Raw genomic sequence first — 24201 nt, 5'->3', positions numbered from 1 at the left:
ATAAAGACAAATTTCAATAAAAACTATATACTATATAAAAAAAAAATAAAAAAAAAAAAAAACAATACAAAAGCAATTAAAACAATCAAAAAGCTTTTCAATCAAGAGAACCATAATTAATCCTTCGTAGACAAATAATTGATAAGCCGAGTTTAATTTCTCAAATTGTGTAAGTATGAGAACTAGAGAACTAGCACTTACCCATTGTAACTTTCTCCTCTTGCCAAGTCTGCTCTGCAACTTCTTCCAAATGAATTTCGATGCACGGCCTTGTTTCAGACGGTTAAACCGATTATCCATTTCCAAATTTGGTTTTAAACTTTGTTCGTGTCATTTCAACCAATTAAAACAAAACATTTTGAATTATATCAAATATTCACTTCCATGTATCGAATTCTTGTTAATGTCTGGATGGATTATACAAATATATTATATTTTTTTCGGTTGTCCCACACACTTTTTATTTCGAATAACCATTACGATTTAAGGTTGAGCTTTTCGTAAGGTCACATATTTGATTAATGGTTCAGTTTTTAATTAGTTTAAATAATTCCAGGTTGCATCCAGCCTTAATGCAAAAGCAGAAGAAGCTTCTTAGTTTCAAGAGATAAATAATTGCTTGTGAACTAATTCTATGAAATAATTGTTGTTTTTTCAAGCGTTGTTTATTTATAAAATGTATTCATTTTGTTGTTAACAAAAATATGTTTATTCATCACCTACTGCAAATCTCAATTGGATATTTCGCGAACTTTAAGTCTCTCCAACCACATAAACTACTAAGACGATTTAACATTTTGGAAATGATTTTGCATTGGTATTTTAAAAAAATTTAACACATCGATTTTGAGGGTTAGTGTACTTTGCACACACACACACACACACACACAGAGATACACTCACACTTACACACATCCATGCAGCGGTGTGTGTCTTTCTTTCATTGCCCCAGTTAGTTAAATGAGTTTCAAAAATTATACTATGGATTTTTATAGCGCCTTTAGCGTGGCCAACGGATCCACACCGGGCAAATACAAATGCTTAGAGAGCAGAAACGCGAACAACATCTGGCCGGCAACCACAATGAACAGGAAGTAGAGCTTCCGCTTGCGACCGCCGCTATAATCAAACTGCTGTGGATTGCCATAGGGATCATAGTTAATGGCACCGCTGGGCGCAGGCGGTGTATTATCCTGCAACAATTTCGTTCGCAGCGTGCGCAACTGTAAAAGAGTTGAAATTAATAATTGATGATTTCAATACATAGCCAATGATGCTCACCAGAAAGAAGCCAAAGGAGAAGCTGGTATACGCCAGTGCTATATAGTAGCCAGAGCGAAAGAACATCGCGCTCATCAGCAGGCAGACGACGATATTCACATATTTATAGCCCGTAAATGCCAGCAAGTCCAAAGTCTTAAGACTCGTCTTAACATTCATTACATACAGAGAAATGGAGTAGATGACCAGCTCGAAAATGCTATATGCCAGCGCACTGGATGCCTGTATGCCCAGCTGTTCGGGCGAAAAGCGGTTCTGCATGCCCAACAGCAGGCCGGCAACAATCACATACGTTATATAGCCCATAGTTGGCAGATAGAGATCTGGTGCATTTATATCATAGCGCGGCTGCGGGATGCTCCTGATCGTATTTCAGGGACCAGTCCTGTAAAGGCACATATAAAAGTTTAACACCGACCCAGCACTGTCATAAATATTAAGCTAATTAGTTGCACGCACAATTCAAAATAAAGATTCTTTGAAACTGTGCAAAATTCGTGCTTTTAAATTCGGGTTCGTGCGTGTTGGACACGCAACCGTATCTATTTGCACGGCGCTGTTAATAGCTCTTTAGTGACTGTAAAAGCGTTAACAGACTCCAATCAGCGTCACATTTTGCACCAATTGGCCCAATTCAAATGGGTAACTTACCTTGTGTATATAAGGAAAGAAGAGCAAACGTAGCTTGCGTCCGACGTAGGCATTATCTACGGCAAAATAGTACTTAAGCTTGGCCACAGGCACCCACTTCTCGAACTGATTCTCTACAAGCTGCTTGCCTTGGTCGGCCAGACGCTGGCCATACTGCATGGCCATGTCCTGCACAATGGGCTGTTGGAACATGGCAAGCTGTGGATACTGGCCGACTGGCGCCGCGCCGGGAGCAACACCATAGTGGCGCGCCCAGGCCATATGAGACCGGTCCAGCTGGTGCATTAGCCTGCGATTGCATTTGCTGTTGTTGTTGTGGTGGGTAGCCATAGTTCTGCTGTTGCTGTGGCTGAACTGGTGCCGCTGGTGCTGGTGCTGCATTGTAGCCATAACTGTTGACCTGCTGTGGGGCCGGTCCGCCGTACATATTGGGATCGAACATGGTGGGTGCAGCCGTTGGTGTCATAAAAGCAGAGCCACTTGGCATCGGTGCCGTTGGACCCATAGCATTCAAATCGCTCACCCGTTTAATGGGGCGTGCACGTCCGCCGCCTTGTGCTATTTTTGGTTGAGCAGAAAGAGAAAATTGCAACTATTTATTGGCCATTCCAATGGGATTGGTGGGATGGGTGAAGTTGTTAGGGGGAAAAAGGTAAAATCAAGCTACACACGCAGTAAACAAACTATAACGCAACAGTATTAGTAATGCAGGCTGTGGTAATCAATTCAAGGAATTCAACAATTGAATACGAGAGGCAACTAAAACAACCGCCAGCTGCGGCATTCTGCGAGGGCAGCAGCAGAGGCGGCATTGGCAGCAGCTGCCTTCGTGGTATACTTGCGTAGCCATAGCTTGTTCCTTACAATTTTCCCACTTACGATTCCGTATACCCGCATTTGGATTATAGTTCATCTCGTTGATGTTGGGCCCTGTCACTTGCTGTGTTGTTTGTTGAGTAAATAGCTCTGTTTTTATTTGAAATATCAGCAAAACTTTGGTTTATTACACATCACCACTCGGCTGAAATTCATTAAGTACACGACGGATTTGTTGTTGAAACATCGATAAGTATCGAGGTAAAAATATCGAGTGTAAAATAAATCTAGCTGTATGATGGTCCTTTAATTCTTATGGTTGGTTCAGTTATAAAATTACTCTATTCATTTCATTTAGTTTGTGTTTATAATTTAAACACAACAATTTAATAAAATGATAATAAATGCATTAGAATTTATGAGCAACATTTCCGTTGTATTACACTGAATACATCTTTTCGTATGAGTATTTGACAAAAAGAAAGTATCATGCTAACATAAGCGCAAATTAAAAATAATGCGATGTGTTGACAACTCTTACACAGGAGTTGCATGCGATTGTTATCGCTTATCGCGTAGCTAATCGTGGCTTTGTCGCAGTTGTGTCTAGTTTTTGTTTTTATTTAATACAGCCTTAATAAACAAGTGTTTTGTGAGTAATTTATGCACATTGGTTAGTGCAACTTAAAATTCGGGAGAAACAATGTGTTTAAATTGATAATAAACATGGTCAAGTCCCTTTATTAGCACCAAAATTCGTGGCTCTAAATTTAAGGTGTGGTTGGGCTTTGGTTGTTTGACTAAGCGCAGCTTTACTCAAGTTGGGCGGCGGCCCTGCCAACTTTCTTAGGCTGTAAATCAAGAAAAAGTGACTAAATATATAATTAAAACAGTTAATGTACAATTCAATTATATTTATGTTAGAAATGTTTGTTAGTTTAATTAATTGTTTTGTAATTATGCACACACAAACTCCAGACCACGCCTAAAGCAGCAGCACACACACACAAACGTACATTAATTTCCCCATGTTCATATACAGTGGAGCTTGACTTACGTACATCTCTCTCGACCGAACATCTTAGCCCGTCATTATTTTTAATCCCAATATATTTGGCAAATTTTTTGCAACATAAGTTCTTGTGTTCTCAGTGTAACTGTCGCTTATTGCGAGCTTGCACTGTACACGTGTGTGTGTATGTGTGCGCTTACTAATACAACCGTTAGAGGTCTGACTAATACAACTGATCTCTTGATTTGTTTATATGGACTGTTCATAAATCGATTATTGCAAATAAACATTGTCTATTGTTATTTATTTATAGACTACGAATTTCCAATACGAAATGTGCCTTTAGTCTTCGACGCAACGCCAGCTGGAAGAGTTCTCATAACGAGCTCCTACTAAAACTAAACCAAGTCACCATGTCAACATGCAGCAGGCTACTAGTCTGCTGGCTAGTGCAATTATTGCTGCTGGCAACGGGCAGGGCCCAACTGCCCAGCGACTTGCAACAACAGCAGCAACAACAGCCGGGCCAGCCACAGTCGCCGACGCAACTGCAAACAGCCCCAGCCATATCAGCCCAGTTTATAACAAGGATTATTCGCCTCGCTATAATCCATTGTACACGGGTCAACCACAAAATCCCGACAGCACACAATACGATAATCCGTTGCTGGACTTCAACAATCAGCCAAGTAACCCAAATTATGGTGGCGCCGGGCTTAATCCAAACAACTATAATGGCTACAACAATTACGACGGTAATCGTCCATTGTTGGGGACTGGCAGCAATATTGGCGGACCAGGCAGCATTGGCAACGCGGGGCCCCAATACGATCCCTTTAATCGCAACACTGTGACCGGCAACTCAGCTATCGGCTATAGGGACATGTTCACCGATGAGGATAACTTTTGTCCCGAGCATTGGGTATCATTCCGACAGACATGGCTATCGCTTTATACGGTCCCCCAAGCGCAACTGGGCTGAGGCGAAGAAAATATGCAAGGCCTACACAGCGGATTTGCTGAATGTGGACAATGTGGAGAAGCATTCGTTTATTTTAAAGCAGTTGATCCTGCAGAATCAGCGACAAAATCGTTTCTTTATCTCGGCACGCCAAACGGGTCCACAAAACTGGGTGAATGATGACAATACGCAACTGGTGCAAATTGAAGACTCTTTTGCCTTCGATGAGCAGCAGGCGCTCGAAAACGAGGATCTAATTGACAATCGTTTCTTGTGCAAAACGATCCGAACAATCGCAATTTTAATAATAATCCAATCAGTACTATAATTCGCTGGCGGGCACAACGAATCTGAATCAGCGGAATCAAAACAATCTGCGTGGCTACTTTGGTATGAAGAAAAATCAGGAAATGCAAATACACATATTAATATCGTTTATCCATTACAGGTCCAAATCAGCCCTATGGAGATAATGGCTATTTGCGGGATCGTGTGGTTTATGCTTATTCGAAAAAAACGCGATCGCTGGATGTTTATGCCTGCGTACGAAATTGAAATGAATCTCTTTATATGCGAGTCCAAGGCGCTTTACAGTCCTGACAATGTCAATAAAAACTGGATGATAAACGCCCCTATACCTATGGCCTGGGACATTCGAGATTTGGAGCGCATACCACGTGGCCCGTTCTTTGTAAAGCAAACCAAATGACACAACCTTTGATGTGAACAAGAATCGGTTGATCAACGATTGTTTCACTGGGCTGCCTTGCTGGAGGCTATCCGACGCCACATACGAGTGGTTTCGCGAAGTCTATGTGAACGATACGTTGGAATACCATCGGATTGATCCCTTGGTGGACAATCGCTATACCATATCGGGCGGCAATTTGATTATTTATGAGCCCAAGCAGGCTCTGGATCAGGGCGCGTATCATTGCATTGCACAAAACAAATTTGGTCGCATCCGTTCGGAGAGTGCGCATCTTAACTTTGGTTTCATTATGGAATTCAATTTGAAGCGTTCGGCAGAATCAAGTGAAATGAACTGGGGCAAGTCTATATTCTGCGATCCGCCGCAACATTACCCGCTATTAAATACTATTGGTCGCGTGATTATTTTCCCCAATTTCGTGGAGGAGGATCAGCGTGTTTTTGGTCTCTTACGATGGTGCCCTCTACTTCTCGTTTATTGAGATCGTAAGATCGTGCAAATTATTCGTGCACTGTACAAACGCTTGTCTCAGATACGGGTCGCAATGGACCCTTCTTTCCGCTGCGCGTTACGCCCAATAGCAATTATCAGGCGTTGATCTTTGCCAATACTTTTCCCAAAGTCTTTCCGGAAGCTCCAGTTGCCGGCGAAGAGATTCGTTTGGAATGCATGGCTTTTGGCTATCCTATACCTGCGTACAACTGGACGCGCAATGGCCAGCCGCTGCAGCGCAATGCCTACACGACCAGCTATGGACGCGTTCTGATCATTCGGAATGCCACGACCAATGATAATGGCCAGTACACGTGCAGTAGTTACCAATCCCCGTAAGACTCTGGAAAGTCCATTTATATCAACATACAAATGCGACCTGAATTCACCATACCGCTTAAGGACATGATCAAGGACTACAACAGTGATGTGACCTTCATTTGTGAAGCCTTTGCCATACCCGATGCCAACTACACTTGGTACAAGAAACGGCGAGCGTCTTGATCCTTTAAGCATCAATCGGGACCGCTATGTTATACAGGACAATTTGCTTACCATTAAATTCCTTGAGAAGGACAAAGATGAGGGCATGTACCAGTGTGGTGCACAGAATCAGCTGAAGACATCCTACAGCTCGGCTCAGTTGCGTGTGCTATCCATGAAGCCATCGTTTAAGAAGCGTCCGCTCGAATCGGAGATCTATGCTGTTTACAATGGCAATACGACTATTGTTTGTGATCCAGAGGGCTGCACCACGTCCCAAATTTCAATGGAAAAAAGATGGTCAATTGCTGGGCTCCGGTGGACATCGTCGCATTTTGCCCAGCGGCACTCTCATCATATCACCTACATCCCGTGATGATGAGGGCATGTATACGTGCGTAGCCTCCAATCAAGCGGGATCGGATGAATCGCATGCTCGAGTAATTGTCCTACGTAAGCTATAATTGTGAATACTAGAGGCACTGCAGTATCTGAACATGCATTCATATATTTTTGCAGAGGAAATTCGCTTTGTACAGAGGCCACCGCAGCGCATTGTTTCCCGCGAGCATGACCTTATTATCTACACTGTGAGGCTGCTTACGATGAGCTGCTGGACATTGCCTATGTTTGGAAGCATAATGGAGAAGTACTACGCAATAATCACGACGGCACCGAGCGCATTGTATGTCCCACCTTACTCCAAATCTAAAAATTATAAGTTCCTATATCTTTATAAATTCTTTTGCAGATTGTCGATTGGAACAGCTTGACGGTGCACAACACAACGATGCGCGATTCTGGCGATTATGAGTGTGTCGTCAAATCAGCTGTCAATGAAATTAGTACCACGACAAATGTTATCATTGAGGGCGCTCCTGGTGCTCCAGGCGGGGTGCAGGTGATTGAGATTGGCAAGACCAAGGCCATCATTGAATGGGTGGATGGCGTAAACAATGGTCGTCCTATACGCTACTACCATATACTTGGCCGCACCAACTGGGAATCGTACTTGGACCAACGTTTCCATGTTTCAACATGCGCGTGAGGTAGATCGTTATACATCACGCCAGCAGACTGAGGTCGGAGATTTAACGCCATGGTCCTCCTACGAGTTCAGCGTCACGGCTGTCAATGATCTGGGCATTGGCGCACCTTCGGCACCATCGCCCATCTACAGCACCTACGACGATAAACCGTATATTGCCCCACGGAATGTGGGCGGTGGTGGCGGCAAGATTGGCGATCTGACCATTACCTGGGATCCGTTGTTGCCACAGGAGCAACATAGTCATGGCATACATTACAAGGTATTTTGGAAGCTAAAGGGTGCCCTTGATTGGGCCTCGGATATAATAAAGAAACAAGAAAATGTAGGCGTGGCCGTGGTAAACATTCCGCTCAACAACTATTATACCGAGTAACGAGGTGAGAGTGCAAGCAATCAACAGCGTTGGCCCGGGACCCATTAGCGATACGGTTGTCATACACTCTGCCGAAGATATGCCACAAGTGGCGCCACAGAAACCGTTTGCGCTGGCCTATAATTCTACCTGTTTCAATGTATCCTGGAGTCCCATTGACATGTCTCGTGAGAATATACGCGGCAAGCTAATAGGTCATAGGGTAAGTGAAAGCTTATTAAGTATGTTGCTATAGCTTGTTTACTATATACGTTTATTACTCCAGTTAAATATTGGAAGACTACGCATCAGGAAGAGGATGCCGTCTACTATTTATCGCGTACCACACGCCCCTGGGCGCTTATTGTGGGTCTGCAGCCGGATACGTATTACTTTGTGAAAGTCATGGCATACAATGCGGCCGGCGAGGGTCCCGAAAGCGAACGTTTCGAAGGTGACGTCAATTAGGCAAAAGTGTTCAAATAACAAATATTTAACGTATTTATTTTATTTACAACAGAACGCACATATCGCAAGGCACCACAGAAACCACCGTCTTCAGTGCATGTCTATGGCATATAATCCGTCCACGGTGCGCGTTGTGTGGCGTTTACGTATCACCAGCTCAAGATGAGGAACCCATTGAGGGCTATAAGGTATAAAAGCCTGTGAATATGCTTTAGGCAACCATATATAAAATGTAATTCCCTTTTTGGCAGGTACGCATTTGGGAGACAGATCAAAATATGATCACTGCCAACAATACAATTGTGCCTATTGGACAGAAACTCGAGGTCTTCATCAACACACTGACGCCCGGTAAGAGCTACAATATGCGTGTGCTAGCCTACAGCAATGGAGGCGATGGACGCATGTCCAGTCCCACTCTGCGTTTCCAAATGGGCAAGACAACACGCAATGCAGCGAATACACGACACGGCCACAACATCAATACCGCGCTGATCATGAGCGTGTTATTGTTTATCACAACCTTTTTTTATACCAACGCCAATAATTAGTAATAAGATAATATGAAATCAAACCGTCCGAGTTTTTTGGCAAAGCGTACAGCTTTACAAATACATACAAACTCAAGAGTCTCGTTTAGATATAAATCAGCAAACATTCCGTCTACTAGCGAAACCTCAGCGAATTGAACATATGCGAAACAAATAAGAAAGTGACCTTAAATATATAAAAATAAGTAGAGCATATGAATTGAAAGCAATGTAAGCACACAAATCTATTATAGTTATAACATATATATATGTATGTTTCATTTTGAAATTACCAACGAAAGTTTTATAATTAGCATAAGCACAAAGCTGTCTATCCATTTTACGACCTTATCTGTGTTCGTTCGTCCTTGTTTATGATTTTTTAAGCATACACTTATACAATGTATTGATTGAATGTAATTGTGTCCATTATACAAATATTTGAACAGCTATTTTATAATAAAATTAAAATCAATTCTAAAATAATAGTACTGAAGACAGCAATTTGAAATGTTGGAGCGCTCAGTTCAGTTCGATTGCTGAGCAGTCGATGTTATCGATTGCTTATCGATAAAGCAACTCTGAAATTTTAAACAGCTGATCGCTTCGGCAATTCCATATGTATTTTTATACATATATGTGTGTGCGGAGAAACCAATGATGATGGCTCATAGGAAAATTCAGTGAAAACGCAAGAGCAACGAAACGCAAGTAAATAAATAAAATGCTTTTATAACGGCACATGTGACAATCAGAAAACAGCTCCCTCCAATCAAAAGACGCTCGCTCGTAGTTAAGCTAAAGGATTCAGCAACCGAAACAAAATGGAAATGGCAAAAGCAAACGGTTGGGCGGTTGTTTGTACCAGCACCAACACAAGCACTGTTCCCATATATTCAAAATATACGCGCTGCACGGAACTGCGGCGTGTCGATGACAACGACATATACAAGTTGGCCACAATTCTCGATGTGAACGGCTGCTGGCGCAAGCTAATGTCCATCATACCGAAGCGCCTGGATGCGCAGGCCTGCAGCGCACCGGGTGCGCTCAACTATCAGGAAATCGCTGCCAAGGTGGGACTTAAATATACCGCCCAACAAATAAGCCTGATTGATGGCACCGCAGAACGCTTAACGCCCGGGCAAAGCATATCGCAGGTAATGATTGACGAGTGGAAAACCTCAGGCAAGCTAAACGAACGCCCCACAGTTGGTGTGTTGCTGCAATTGCTTGTGCATGCCGAGATCTACAGCGCTGCCGATTTTGTGGCATTGCATTTCCTGAATGGTAAGTAACATCAGCAATATTTTAATTTACCCATATCTAACAGGTTTCACTTTGTTTTAGAGCCGAAACCAGAACGTCCCACTGATGGACCTGCAGCGCACATCAGCTTGGATTTGTGCAGTGAAGATCTCAGCGAGGACATGGACGTGGAGGACGGTGCTAGCTACCAGCCCAATACATCCGCATTGAATGCAGCCGTTGAACAAGCCCGTGGTACTGGCATGAATCTGGATTACTTCGATAAGCATATGGTTAGACGCGACAAGAGCGTACCGCAGCAGCTTGAGAATGGCACATCCAGCACAGTGCCCGTGCCTCCACCACGAGCCGCACGATCCTCGCGTCTGCTGAAAGCCACGGCCAGCAATGTCGCTCCCACAACTGCAAGCAATGCCCCATCTGCCTCAAACACAGCCAACGTGCCCAATCTTTCAATTCTCAATGCAAGCAGCAAAAAGCTGGCGGCTTCAAGCGAACAAACACTTCAGCCGCAAAATATACCAAACCTATCCATACTCAATGGCAGCTCCGTGGCAGTATTAATGGCAACAACATCCACGACGCTGGATGCTGGCAATCGGACAACGCCAGCAATGGCCGCAGCAGTGCAAGCACATCAACAGCGACCATACCAAATGTGCCACTGATAACGCTTTTAATTGAAAATTCCAGCTGCGAGATAAGCGACGCATCTGATGCGACAGCAATAACATCAAAATCGACCGCTACGAAAACAGTACCAGAAATGAGCACAGCTAGCTACAATAATTTGCCAGCGATAAGCGCATTAAATTTGAATATTGCCAGCGGGGCTGGGGAGCTGGATGGCAATGGAGCCAAGGCTCGCGGTGATAATGCGGACAACAACAGCAGCGGCACAAATAGCCTGAGTAATGATGACGACGACCAAGAAGAAGATGACGATGACGATGACGACGATGATGTGGTGGATGTGGATGACGAAGAGGCAGATGTGTCACTACCAAATCTGAGCAATTCCGATCATCAGACCTCTAATAATGACTCCAGTCTGACAACAGTTACCTGTACCAGCGGCGAGAATAGCTTTGAGTTTACCAACGATTCCAGTTCGGCCTCCAACGATGATTACACCAACAACATTCCGAATCTGAGTGAACTCCAGCAGTAGAGTAACCGTCCACTAATACGCACTAGTTTACTTTTTGCAAGCCACACCAACGCACACACACATTCCGTTAAGCACTAAAATAGTGGCCGTTAATGGATGTGGTTTGTTATACTAATGATATAGCTATAGAGTAATGTATATAATGTCCGGATAAGAAAAATTCTAACGCAAGTTGTTAACTGCCTAATTTAACATATCGCTTTAAATCAGACACAGCATCCATGACACCCAATGGAATGTTATATAATAATCATTTGACGCAAAATATTACATATTTGCATTTGTTTTCATCATCAAACTAAAGCACAAGTCAAGCAATCAATCAAAGCAAGTTTTGTATTAAAACAATTTTACAAAAAATATACATTTATAACACTGAAGAATGGTTTTCATAATCTCCGCCATTGATTTCATAATGGATTATGGCATATACCTTATTCCGCTGCTACCACTTTTGATAGCACTGAGGATTTCAAAAAATCATCAGGATACCCTCAGCTATGATCAACCGAGAAACAACAAAACAATTTGAAATTGACAGGAATATGTCAGTCGCGCTCAAACACAAAAAAAAAAACGGAAATTCAAACTCATCGATTTATCGACCACAGCGAGTGCAACTCTGTGTACGCGACACATCAACAACAATTGCGCATCTCTAATTTAGACCCTGGACTTGTATATTTTATTACTGGTTTTTCTTGAATTTTTCAAAATTTTTCGCAACATGGATGAGTCGGAACTGCTCTTCAATTTGTTCTACTTCCTATTGTGCATGTGCGTCATTTATCCGCCCGAGGAATTTCAGCGTCTGGGCTTTACAATCGAGCAGGTGTTCTCGCGATTCCTGGGAGAGGAATATCGTGATTTTGTTGGCTACCATTTGCGCCGCACATCACTTAATCTCTTCGTACACAGCTGCCTGCCCGTCACCTATTTCCTCATACACAGATTGAAGTTTTCAGTTTTTGCCACACAACAACCGCTCGAAGATAATGAGCTTGACCCGGATTTTCCCATGCCACAGGAGGCAGTGGCCTTTAAAACACTCACCTGGAAAATGGCGCAACGCTTCAGCGTGCTGGCTGTTTTAGCCGTGCCGGCACTGATCTTCAATTGGCATCAGCAAAACTGGCGCCGACATCCCATAAACAAAACACTGGCTAAATACTCGAATACTCCAGGCAGTTACAGCGTCGTAGCCAGCGACATTGGCACCGAGTTCCGTCGCCAGGATATATACAAAAAGAAACTCAACTCCATTAGCATGGTGATTGCCACAGAGAACTGGATTATCAAAACAACCATGTATAATGTCAACTTTGCTCATCAAGCCAACACTTCACTCAGCGTTGCCAAGGTATTTATCGGCTGCTTTCCAAATTTCTATAATTTTTAGATAGCTAAAATACTTTTTTGAAGGCGGAAACGTACAATATATCGCACCACGATCAGAACGATACCTTGCAAATGATTAGCATAGTTGTGCGTCCGATGCGTCAAGGTGTTTCCGATTTTAACATTCGCATCAATGCATTGGAATTTCGTAGCTTGGAGGATCGCCTTAGACGTCCTATTACCATACCCTCTAACATACAATTCCATCGAAGCGTCATCGATCGCTTTGTGATGTATTCAAAACGCAGGTGGCACTCAATCCAATCTTTAGCTCGGAACCCATTACAGACAAGTGCTTTGCCTGCATGCTAGCCGAGCCCAACATCAAGATAAACAAGCAATGCTCCGATTTGAATCGGGCAGGCGCGCCTCTAACAGATGAGGCATGCTGCTCCAATTGCTATTGTCGGCCCATGTGGTGTGTGGAGTGCTTGGCGCGCTGGTTTGCAGCCCGTCAGAGTGACATCGATCGTGAGGTATGGCTAGAACAGAAATGCACATGTCCCATGTGTCGTGCCAAATTCTGTGTGCTAGATGTGAGCTATATAAGAGCAACAGTGGCCACCAACGAAAACGACGATGATGCCTCATGATTTAGTTAAGTGAATTAAACGTTTAAGGAAAAGGAACCTTATGCTTTATTTGATTATATTTTAAGCATTGAATTTTTACTAAAGTTAAGACAAATATACATATGTATATATATACTATTGTAATGTGTATAGTTAAAGATATGCATATGCGATTTAGTGCAATTATCACGTTTTAATACTTGTACAATCTAAGCAAGAAAGAGATAATAATGTTCATACATTTACTTTATATATGTAAGTACAATCGATCTATATATATATATATATATATATATATATATATATATGTGTTTATATATATTTAGAGAATGTCTAAGCTAGCGCCCAATCTGTTCTATACTCTACTAAAACTAAATAGCAGAAAACTAAAAAACACACAAAATAATCTTTATCAAGCAGCCTGCGCAAAAATTAGTCTTTTCCTGTGTTGTTGCAGTTATTGTATGTTTTTTTCGTCGTGTTCTTTTGTTTTTATTTTTTTGTTGTTGCGAATTTTGCACATTTATATAGTCCACACGTTGTGCAATAAACTCTTAGGTTGATTTAATAAAGCGTAATACAAATGCTATATAGGGGACACATATGTCTATACATATATATACATATATTTAAGGCTTTATATATATACGTAAATGCATGCATATGTCAGAATGTATATAGCTCCCGGCACTATCTATAAATTTGTTTCGTAAAAACTTTTATAGCTCTCCGTTTTGTCACGTTGACTTCGCACCGAGGACGTTCCCGTTGTTGTCGCTGCACTGCCGCCAGTTGTTGTATTTGTATTATAGGAGCAGGATGATTTGGACATGGCGCTGGTTGTATTGCGCGCTGAGATCTGCAATATAAGAGTTATAATAAATTTAACATCTAGTCAAGCAATCTTTAAACGATATCAGCTACAATTTGAGGTCTATTTAGATTAGGGCTTCACTTGGCTGCCAGCAATCAGAGACACTGACTTTCAAAAAGTAATCAAAAGACATGTTCCAAAGTCATAATTTTGATTTAGCACCTGATTTTAATCAAATACATGCTATCGACATGCACTAAATACATACGAATATATATATATACGAATATGTATGTATACACAAGTATAATTCTCTGCTGGAGCTGTTTTTTGACAAGTGGCGGCAACACAACAGTCGAAGCGTGCACAACCACTTACCTGTATGATATATGTACGTACCTACGTATATACATAGGTGTTTTTCCCTATATGTATAACAATAAAAGCACAGAAAAAAAAGGTTTGTCTTTGTTGCTGTTGCTTTTGCCATTGTTGTTGCTTGATAAGGTTTTTGCGCTGTTAAAACGCAAAGAAGAAAATTTTGCAATATCTGATATAGGTGTACATACAATATTGTTTGAGTGCTTTAGTTGGTAAAACCTTGGCCATAATTCATGCTACACTATCATAGCACATTAACACGGATATATAGACCAGACAGGGGCTTTTCATTGTCATACTTTAAGCCCAGACCACGTCACGAGTTCTATTAATACTGGTTAATTTTTTGTCGTAGAGAAACTCTTAAAAACTGGTCCAGTTTTTAGTTTTAAGATAAACAACGAAATTCTTGGAAAGTTTGGCTTGAAATCCTTGTTTAAATTTGCACAGCTTGAAAATTATTGTGCCGAGGTGTTTGTTGTTTTAAATTATGCATACGACATGTGGTACAACCAGAAACATGACCAATCTGAAATTACTTTAACTGGTATAATAAAACAAAGCGAGATATTTGTTTTCGTTTCTCAATAACATTAGCCAAGTTCAATGCACAGACGACAATGACGCGGCAACCGCCGCGTGGCTGTTGACAATCGATCGGTCACTGCATTTGTTGCGTAACAAAGCAGTAAGGAACACACCCTCACCACCCAGCTCCCAGCTCCTCCTCCCCCATCACACCCCTACAGTTAGTGTCGTGGCATTACCCCTTCTCCACTGACCAACCGGCTGGCTGGCTGGCCGGTTGAGTTTGCCAAATTTAACAAGATTCGCGTGCCGTCGAATACAACTTTTGTATGTGGCCCCTGCGACGTATTTGGTTACGTTGTTTGCCGTGTAGATAGTTGCATATATTTATAAACGAAATTCGAATGTGTATTATATGACAATATGCTAAATTTTGGTCGGTTTACTCATCTTACGGTGGCGCCAAACAAATACAGGTGTATCAAATTTCCAGAAAGGTGTGTTTGTCGGTCGCTGTCTGTACATACATGTACGCAAATATATATATACATATATATATCTTTATATGCATTATATGCATAAAAAACACATGGATCTTACTTATTTTGGCTTGCACACGAGTGAGTTCTGTTCGGTTTTTTGTTTACTTTATATACTTATTTTTAATAATTTATTTTTTTACCTGTGCATTCATTTTGCAAAGGCACATATAAAAAGTAATATATTTCTACTTTTTCACTTAATTCAAAAGTAAACAATCCTCTTATGAGGGCATTCGTCTGGCATAAAAACTTACTAAATGTTAGGTTCCAAGATCTGCGACGCAAGTGAAAAATTGCAGTCAAGGCTATGAATTTGATAGCAGCAAAAGTACCCATTATAATCTTATCTGTTTTTTTTTTTCTTTTTTATAGTTGCCAAATTGCAAGCAAGAGAATTTTGCACTAGTTACGCCATATCTATAAGTGATTTTGGTTTGGGCCATGTGAAGGCGGGATGCGTTTTTATAAGGCCAATACTAGATACTAAGAGCGCTCGGGTCTGATTTATATTTAAGCTTGGCAACCTTTTCACTTGTGTTCATAAACGAGTTTAAGCTTCAACTTTTTTTTTTTTTTTTTTATTCGAGCAACACTTCTCCTAATTGCTTTTATTACGAATGACTAACGTTAAGAGGTTTTTTGTATAAATATTTCACAATTGTATCTCTACTCTTGGCCTTAAGTGTACGATACACGTAAAGCACTTGTTCATTTTTGCATATATCGCAGGAAAAAGTGAAAATTTGTCATCCTTGTGGCTTATATGTATATATATATGTATGGATATGTATATAGGGAGAGCGTAGCCCATAATCATCATCATAGAGCTGACTGCACGCCGTCTTATCATAATAATGCAACTTCCGTTTATTATTAATGAGCATTTCCGTTTTTTTCTGTTTTTTTTTTTGCTTCTTTTTGTTATTGCTGTTGTTGTTTGTTCAATTCACTTGAAAAAGACACAGCAAAACTTATATCTGACGTTTGGACTTTCGAGCCAAAAGACCCTTAAGACCCACGACGTTGCTAGATTAATATATATACAGATACGTATATATATATATATAAATCACGCTAACGTGCACGCACACAATTTACAATATTGATCGCGATATTGCTGTCATTGATTTATATATATATATATATTGTCTATTTTTGGAGTGGCCGCCGATAAGCAATGAAATGAAAATGAAAATGAAAATGGGCCACTACAAAACTGGGCTAAAAGGAGCACCTGAACGCACCTTATCATTTTCCTTGCCATCGAACAGTTTCCCGTCGACCACGTCCCGTTTCTTGTTCTTCGACCTGAAGCGGCCCGAGCGTGATATTGTGAAATTGCGCCATTGATGCGAGTATTGATCGCAGCGCTTCTCCTCCTCATTCAAGATGCTGTCCAGATAGTGCATGGTCGGCTCATGGGCGGCGGTCATGGTGTTGCTCATGTTGTTCAAGGATCGTGGGTATCTGCTGTTGCTGGTCGCCGGTTCAATGATAATTGCTGCTGCACCTTTTTCAATGACAATCAGTAATCGTGGCCAGTTGCAGTTGCGACAACAACTCGATTTGGTATCAGTTCATTTCGTTTATTTTGTTATAATGCCGAGAAACTCGCGACTGATACCGACTAACGTACTATACAATATATATTAGCGTATTTCTACATATGTTTTCTTTCAACTTTTTTCGTATTCTTTGCTGCCGCTTTTATCAGAGCAACGCGTCGCTGCCGATGCGTGTTGGTCGCCGGTGCCCGTCTGACTGCGGAGTTGCCGACTCAACGTTGTTATTAACCGTAGTCGCTGTCGTCGCACACAAGTGACAACGGCGACAGCAACAACAGCAGCAGCAGCGGCAGCAGCGGCAGCAGAAGCAATAACAACGACAACAGCAACAGAGTCGAGAAGCAGCGACACGACTCCCAGCTCCAGCTCCAGCGATTCGTTACGTTATGAGTGCGCCCGCCTTTGGCCCCCAACGGACGCTCAGTCACAAAGAACAAACGCAACCCGTTGGAGTTGTTGTTATTGTTGTTGCTGTTGTTGGTCTTGTTGTTGCTGTTGTTGCTGGTGTGACTGCAGCGAAAGAAAGCAGCAAGAAATCTTTCAACTGCGGTGAACGCAAGAGCGTGTGATTGCTCCTGAAAAGCCAAACAGGTGGGCTACACACTCGCACACTACACACACATACACACACACACGTTCACATACACACTCCTATATAAATCACCTGTGTGCGAATTTGGCTCTGTATTGGTTGTGCTTCATGACTTCATGTTGAATAGACGCAGCCTTGCAGACTGCCTTAATGCACTACAATTAATAAAATATTTATATTAATATTATTATTAAATAATTTTGCCGACATGCATTTAGTAATACCTGTAAGTCTCGAATTTTGTTAAGACACCTTTAAAAACAAACAAAAAATCGAAACGAAAACCTTATGATATATATGATATGATATCGTAATACAAACCGGCCGGAACCGAAATGTGTACAATCTGCAACAAAAAGATTTTATCATAGTTTCGTTTAAGCTCAAAGTTTCGGTTAATCTGACACAGAGCTATTTGGGCAACTTCGAGAGACATTAAACATTAAGCTTGCAGATCTAACTGAATCTTAAAACTTAAAAAAGTGCGCCCAAGAAATCTATTTATGCCTAACTAAAGAGATTAGAGCGCACTGCAAAAGTCGCTATTGGCGGACAGAAGTTTGCGTTTGTTATACATATGTATTTTGTATATGTACACACACAGATACCATCTAGCAGCTCGTGTGTTGTCGATGATAAGCGCAAATAGACAAAACAAACACTCGAGTCGCTAACAATTATAAATGATTAGATCGCTTTTTGGAGCATTCACTTTGTCCGGGTCTTTAACTGTAACTTTTGTGTACATATGATAGATGGGATGATGTTGCGGCTCTTGTGCAGCACCTTCAAGCCATGTTTAACTACGCACACACACATACACACACACACACTCACACATATAGCCGAGTAAGTGCTGCCGGGGCGGTCACTCACAAAGCGGGTTCATTATCTTGATGACTCAGGCCGAGCGGCTTACAGGGCGAGTGCTTTAAAATAAAGAAATTATTCACACTTTCTTGCTGCGATTGCAGTGGGAACAGTCGCGGCGAGCCTAATCTAATCTGGCCAAGTCAAATACGTATTTTGCACTTTGGGGCATGGATCTTAAATACACAGTGAATTAATATTGGCATCATTATAAACCCACCCACAGCCAAGGGCTTTGGTTTTATTTACATAGGCAATTTTGCAGTATTTGTAGTTTACACAATGTTAACATAAATTCAATTCTGTGGAAGCATATATGCATAATATGTGTTATAATTAGTTATTTATATATATATGTGTATGTATATATATATATATATATATATATATATAAATATATATATATATATATTTAATAGCTAAATGGACAGTGCAAATTTGATTTCTCTCATATTTTATTGATAACATAAAATTTGACCAACCAATATGCGGCTGACTTAATCGTTCCTTCCTGAAGGGCTTCATCTCGCAAGATTTAACATTGAATTTGGCTCGCATGTACGCAGGTGCATTTTTTTTGTTTTTTTTTTTTTGTTTTTGATTTTCTGAGTTGTTGGTGACCTGTGCCCCGTGTTTTTGAGTGGTTAACAAAATGAACTTAAACCAAAACTGAACTAGTTGAACAATAAGTATATAGCTATATATCAATTGAATTTCAATTGAGTGTCCATTTGCATCTAAACAACGCTGTCCACACCATTGACCTCATGCTCCCTTTCCCGCTCGCGGTCTCGAGCAGCACGGTCCCGAGCAGCCGCCGCAGCAGCAACCAGGCGGGGCATCGCCAGCACTGGCTGTTGCTGTGGCTGCTGCTGCTGTTGTTGCTGCTGCTGCTGCAGGATATGACGAGCCCCACCAATACCAGCGGCACCAGCGTTGTTATTGTTGCGATGCATAAAATTGCGTATGTTCTCCTCCGTATAGTCGACAATACGACGTTTCTTGCGACGCGCGTATTGCTTCTGTTTTAAATAGATTTTCAACATGCCCTTCACAGTGATGAAGGTTAAACCGCCGAGTAGTGTGCGATGCAGTGTGTTCTCCACGGAATCGAACAATATGCGACCCACAATGCATGAAATTGTTGGCAGCAGCAGAGCTCCGCAAAATATGCGAGTTGCCGAAACTGGATCCGAAAGTGCCGGCGTGGCCGGATTTGAAGATGTCGGCAGTTCTTCCTCCTGCTGATTACTGCAAACGAAAATAACCTCAACTAAAGCCACTATCAGATAGATTGAGAAACTTACAGGTCTGGATATATAAAGTTCACAAAGGGAAACTTGCGCATGACGGTGCCGCGATTGCGTATCAAACGCAACAGGGCGTCTTCCCAACGAATTAGCCGACCAAGTACCAGGCCAACTGGTATGGCAGGTAGGCCAATTAGTAGTATGAGCGGATCACCGGATTCCATTATAGACATGCCATGCTCGTGACCAACAATCTGCATGAACATCGTTATGACATTATATGTAGCTTTCGCCTGATGGGCTCACCTGGAGGAAGGTCACAGCGCCATAAGTCACCGCTGTCCAGTACAGCGAACCGACAAAAAAGCCCGCCGCCAGAAACGGACTCAGACGCTTGACCAGATTGTCCATGGCTTCTAAGGCACCACCCAGTTTGCCCATTTGTGGGAATACAATGATGTATTCCGTTTGACATTGCGGGCAGGATACAGAGCGAAGCGCATTACCCTTCTGTGTCTTCTCATCGATCCAGCGATACAGGCAGCTCTGATGAACCCACTTTGTTGTGCCACGACACTGGCAGGGCTGCACCCAGGCCGCCAAGCGATTGTCCTCGTCCGTCGCAAAGCAAATCCAACAGCACCGTTCCGTGTCCACGTTGAACGAATCTCTCGCTGTTGCTGCAGCAGCTGCCGCCGTGCGCCTCTCTGCCTCATCTGTTTCGGCAATTGTCGACTTTGATGTGGTCGGCAATGGCTCCAATGTGACCGTTGTGTGATCTAGCGCTGATGAAATTTCATTACCGGCCTCTGTTTCGGTTGCAGCGTCGGCAGTGGGCGCTGCTGCTTTATCATCCATATCGCTGCAAATGGCACCGTATTTAGATGGATTTACGTACGTTTGTCTAGGCATTTGGAATTTGAACGCGGTTAACTTACTCGGAAATTTGAAAGTCACTCGATTAGGTCTGTTTCCTTTACAGCCCAAGAATAAAACTTAATTTTCAACTTTTTCTATTCAACTCTATCTGAAACTAAAATATATGTGAACTAGAGATGGGCACGTGACTTATATTTGTTTACTCCAATCCCACTCACGTGTAAGCAACGGTGTACATTTTTATATATGACATGTCTTGTAACCGTAATTTTAGTTGTTAAAAATTGCCTTGCAAAATTAAAGCAAAACCGTTCTTAACTCAGCATTTTGCTGTTAAACGGCAGAATTACGTGGTAAAATACCGCATGCGGCCATGTACTAAAAAATACAATACATTCCAATAGAGATGTGTAATGAGAGATTTATATCGAGCAACAGCTTATCGATAACTATACCGTACACTATTACACTACGAACAGCGTATGAACTTGTGTCGTCCAATGCCATTCTGTGGAATTTGTGCTTTGCCATTTAGGGATATTTCGGCTGCCCACACTAACAGCGTATATACATAAATCATTTATGCTTATTACTGCAAATGCCAGTAAGGTTTTAATTTAGCAAATATATAATAACATTACAAACAAAGCCCCGGTGTGGTAGATAAGTATTAATGAACCCCGTTGACTTCGCGGACTGCTAATCCGGCCACGGCATTTGCTGTTAGTCCAGTTCACTGTTAGCGTTTTGTCGCTGTCGCTGTGGTCTGCTTTGCACCTCATCCTCTTCATCGAAACCCTGCATTAGCTGGTTGAAGATGTCGCCAAACATGCCACCAAGCCCGGAGGGACCAGCATGCACCTGCTCCGGTTGCTCATCAAAGTATATGACACCAATCTTCGTTAGATATTTATGAAAGGAAGCGTCTCGCTTCAGGGAAGGATCATACAGCTTGCGCAGAGCACGAAATCCCATCACACTCTTCGTGTCGATAAGTCGAAACAAGAAGTACAGGAAATTGATCAACGGCTCCTTGTAGGGAAACTCGTGCCTCAGTATTTTTGGATGGTATCGTGTATACTCGCTAAACATGTCATCTGCCGTTTTGCGATCCTTCAATGATAGCTGCTGCAGCACCGCCTGCACCAAAAACAAATCGACTTCTTTGTGGAAGCCCTTGCTCTGGCTTATTTCAATCAGCACGCGCCCGCACAGGCTACCATCCTGGCAGAGCAAATAGTGGTGGCGTGCCGACTCAATGTTTCCCTCTGTCCAGAACACATGCGCAATAAGCTTGTGCAAGACCGGATGACCGAACTGACCGTGCACACTGGTGCTCCATTTCACAACGCGATGCTAATGTAACAAAACAAAACATATAAGAAATAGTTGGGTAAATTGAATAACTTTGACATACGATCAGCGTCTCGCGCTCCACTGTAGTTGCGCTCAATCCGCGTATTAATGCACCAAAGCGAGGCACCCATTCGAAATTGTCCGTGTCATCCGGTCGCGGGCCACGCTTCTCCAGGGTATCCACTAGCAATAAACACAAATCCGCAGCGCTGCCTTCCTGCTCCTTCTCGATTAGTTTCTGTGCACCGTCGAATAGCAAATCTAAGCAGTCCTGGTAACGTTTCTGGGCAGTATAACGAAAATATAACGTTCGATACATCATGTGTGCTTCATAAAACTCTCCCTCCGCCAACGAATGGGATAACTTTGCAAGTACGCGACTGACACCCCGTTGATTGGCAGTTGAGCTGCTGCTGCTGCTGCCGCTGCCAACAGGTCTTTCGGCATCGGCCGTTGTCATATTGTTTCTTAATGTTGGGAGTGCAGCACTTTTTAGAAATGTACGTATGTATGTTGACGGAGGATGATTCTAAATTTTCCTCAATAATATAAGATTATTAATGGATACTTTATCGCAAGACAAACGATTGTTATCGATAGCTGAACAAAGATGTGCGGCCACACTAACGATAATTTGCCGTTCGCCCAAACAAAGAAATCGGAGCAGCTGAAATTGCAGCAACAAAAACCACAACAAAACAAAACAATTGCAAAAAATTTAACCCAATGGAAAGTGATGGAGCGCAAAAAAATACAAATGCTGTTGTTGCAGTTAGCGGTGTAGCACCCACCCCCCACACTTTCCCATCCAATAAATGGGTTAAACTAAATGTGGGCGGAAAAATTTATACAACAACTATTGATACGCTCGTTGGCCGTGAACCAGACTCAATGCTAGCGAGAATGTTTCTACAGGATGGTGGCATGATGCCCAGTGAAAGGGACGAACAGGGCGCGTACTTGATAGATCGAAGTGCTCGCTATTTCGAGCCGATCATTAATTATTTGCGTCACGGCGAATTTGTGTGCGACAATCACATCAGCTTAAAGGGCGTTCTAGAGGAGGCGCGTTTCTTTGGCATTTACTCGTTGGTCACACACTTGGAGGAGCGACTGGGCGAACAGGAGCAGCTCGACGATAGACCACTGACGCGCATGGACGTCATAAAAGCCATCATACAGACATCTGCTATTACGGAACTGCGTTTCCAGGGTGTCAATCTAGCCGGAGCCGATCTGCGAAAATTGGACTTCCGGAACATTAATTTTAAGGTGTGCAGTGCTCTCTGATATTTAATTACTATCTATACTGATTACTTTCTCTTCTTTATTAGTATGCAAACATGTCGCGCTGCAATTTATCGCACACAAATCTAAACTACTGCTGCCTGGAGCGTGCGGATCTTCAGTATGCGAATCTGGAATGCGCTCAGTTAGTCTCAGTGCGTGGACTTTGTGCCAACATGGTAAAGATTTTCTCAGTGTATGCTAGAGATGTGCGCGTGTCGGAATTAACTAACACGTCGCAAACATGAATCCCCACTAGGATACGAGCACGAAATACGCCTGGTCAATTTTATTCCTAAAGTTATGTATTCATTCATTTTTAGGAGGGCGCCAATTTGCGTGGCTGCAATTTTGAGGATCCAACAGGTGTGCGCACCAATTTGGAGGGTGTGAATCTGAAGGGTGCCTGCCTAGAGAGCAGTAATATGGCCGGTGTCAATTTGCGCGTAGCAAATCTGAAAAATGCAAATATGAAAAATTGTAATTTACGCGCCGCTGTACTGGCCGGTGCCGACCTGGAACGTTGCAATCTATCAGGCAGCGATTTGCAGGAGGCCAATTTGCGAGGTGCTAACCTTAAGGATGCTGAACTGACGCTGATGGTTACGCCTCTACATATGTCGCAGGCCATTCGATGATCTGAACATACCTTTACAAACTGAAAGGGACATCACCATGTGCAATTATTATCATTATATTTTCGGTTTTAGTATGTAATGTTTGGGAAAAATGCAGTCTTAATATAATTTTTGTAAATACCCACTTTGGACTGGACGTAGACGGTTAAATAAAACAGTATTAAATACAACTGAAAATAACTTATTATGTGTTACAGCACATTTTCAAAAGAAATAATATTTAAAAGAATAAATGTCAACTATATTAGCGGGCTTTATTTGAATGCCCCATCCTTGTCAC

At 42.2% G+C, this 24201-nt stretch overlaps 6 protein-coding genes and 2 pseudogenes across 7 annotated transcripts; 4 read left to right on the top strand and 4 right to left on the bottom strand.

Moving 5' to 3' along the window:
- Positions 1 to 646: 646 nt before the first annotated feature.
- LOC116650264 (protein YIF1B-A-like) lies at positions 647 to 2986 on the bottom strand (annotated as a pseudogene).
- A 321-nt stretch (positions 2987 to 3307) lies between these two features.
- Positions 3308 to 9295, top strand: LOC116650259 (contactin-like; annotated as a pseudogene).
- Positions 9296 to 9437: 142 nt separating this feature from the next.
- Positions 9438 to 11436, top strand: LOC116650256 (protein Tube-like). Its single transcript, XM_032433496.2, is given in 3 exon segments — positions 9438 to 10099; positions 10160 to 10675; positions 10678 to 11436. Coding segments are annotated over 3 exon segments (1554 nt in total). The 5' UTR covers positions 9438 to 9633; the 3' UTR covers positions 11250 to 11436.
- Positions 11437 to 11763: 327 nt separating this feature from the next.
- Positions 11764 to 13354, top strand: LOC116650257 (E3 ubiquitin-protein ligase TM129-like). The gene is given in 3 exon segments (XM_032433497.2): positions 11764 to 12609; positions 12672 to 12873; positions 12876 to 13354. Coding segments are annotated over 3 exon segments (1200 nt in total). The 5' UTR covers positions 11764 to 11976; the 3' UTR covers positions 13241 to 13354.
- A 90-nt stretch (positions 13355 to 13444) lies between these two features.
- Positions 13445 to 17271, bottom strand: LOC116650258 (uncharacterized). Its single transcript, XM_032433498.2, has 2 exons — positions 16729 to 17271; positions 13445 to 14078 (listed from the first exon to the last, which is right to left on the bottom strand). Exons 1-2 carry the CDS (start codon positions 16927 to 16929, stop codon positions 13914 to 13916), a joined length of 366 nt encoding a protein of 121 aa, XP_032289389.1. The 5' UTR covers positions 16930 to 17271; the 3' UTR covers positions 13445 to 13913.
- Positions 17272 to 18948: 1677 nt separating this feature from the next.
- LOC6631030 (E3 ubiquitin-protein ligase MARCHF5-like) lies at positions 18949 to 20877 on the bottom strand. Of its 2 annotated transcripts, XM_070211148.1 has the most exons (5): positions 20859 to 20877; positions 20700 to 20794; positions 20068 to 20623; positions 19819 to 20015; positions 18949 to 19762 (listed from the first exon to the last, which is right to left on the bottom strand). In XM_070211148.1, exons 3-5 carry the CDS (start codon positions 20617 to 20619, stop codon positions 19249 to 19251), a joined length of 1263 nt encoding a protein of 420 aa, XP_070067249.1. In that variant the 5' UTR covers positions 20620 to 20623; positions 20700 to 20794; positions 20859 to 20877; the 3' UTR covers positions 18949 to 19248. The 2 variants fall into 2 exon arrangements, with proteins under 2 accessions (XP_070067249.1, XP_002054121.1); XM_002054085.4 differs by lacking the exon at positions 20859 to 20877 and having other exon boundaries at positions 20700 to 20813.
- Positions 20878 to 21219: 342 nt separating this feature from the next.
- LOC6631029 (Golgi to ER traffic protein 4 homolog) lies at positions 21220 to 22456 on the bottom strand. The gene is made up of 2 exons (XM_002054084.4): positions 22058 to 22456; positions 21220 to 21996 (listed from the first exon to the last, which is right to left on the bottom strand). Exons 1-2 carry the CDS (start codon positions 22454 to 22456, stop codon positions 21364 to 21366), a joined length of 1032 nt encoding a protein of 343 aa, XP_002054120.1. The 3' UTR covers positions 21220 to 21363.
- On the top strand, positions 22354 to 24094 carry LOC116650262 (BTB/POZ domain-containing protein KCTD9-like). The gene is made up of 4 exons (XM_032433500.2): positions 22354 to 22496; positions 22576 to 23268; positions 23331 to 23462; positions 23607 to 24094. The coding sequence occupies exons 2-4, from the start codon at positions 22723 to 22725 to the stop codon at positions 23919 to 23921; spliced, it is 993 nt and encodes a 330-aa protein (XP_032289391.1). The 5' UTR covers positions 22354 to 22496; positions 22576 to 22722; the 3' UTR covers positions 23922 to 24094.
- The last annotated feature ends 107 nt before the right edge of the window (positions 24095 to 24201 follow it).

This window comes from Drosophila virilis, unplaced genomic scaffold (genome assembly GCF_030788295.1).
Source record: "Drosophila virilis strain 15010-1051.87 unplaced genomic scaffold, Dvir_AGI_RSII-ME tig00003817, whole genome shotgun sequence".
In the NCBI taxonomy this organism is placed as follows: domain Eukaryota; kingdom Metazoa; phylum Arthropoda; class Insecta; order Diptera; family Drosophilidae; genus Drosophila; species Drosophila virilis.
Note: the sequence above shows the minus strand (reverse complement) of the source record. Positions and strands in the feature narration are given on the sequence as shown.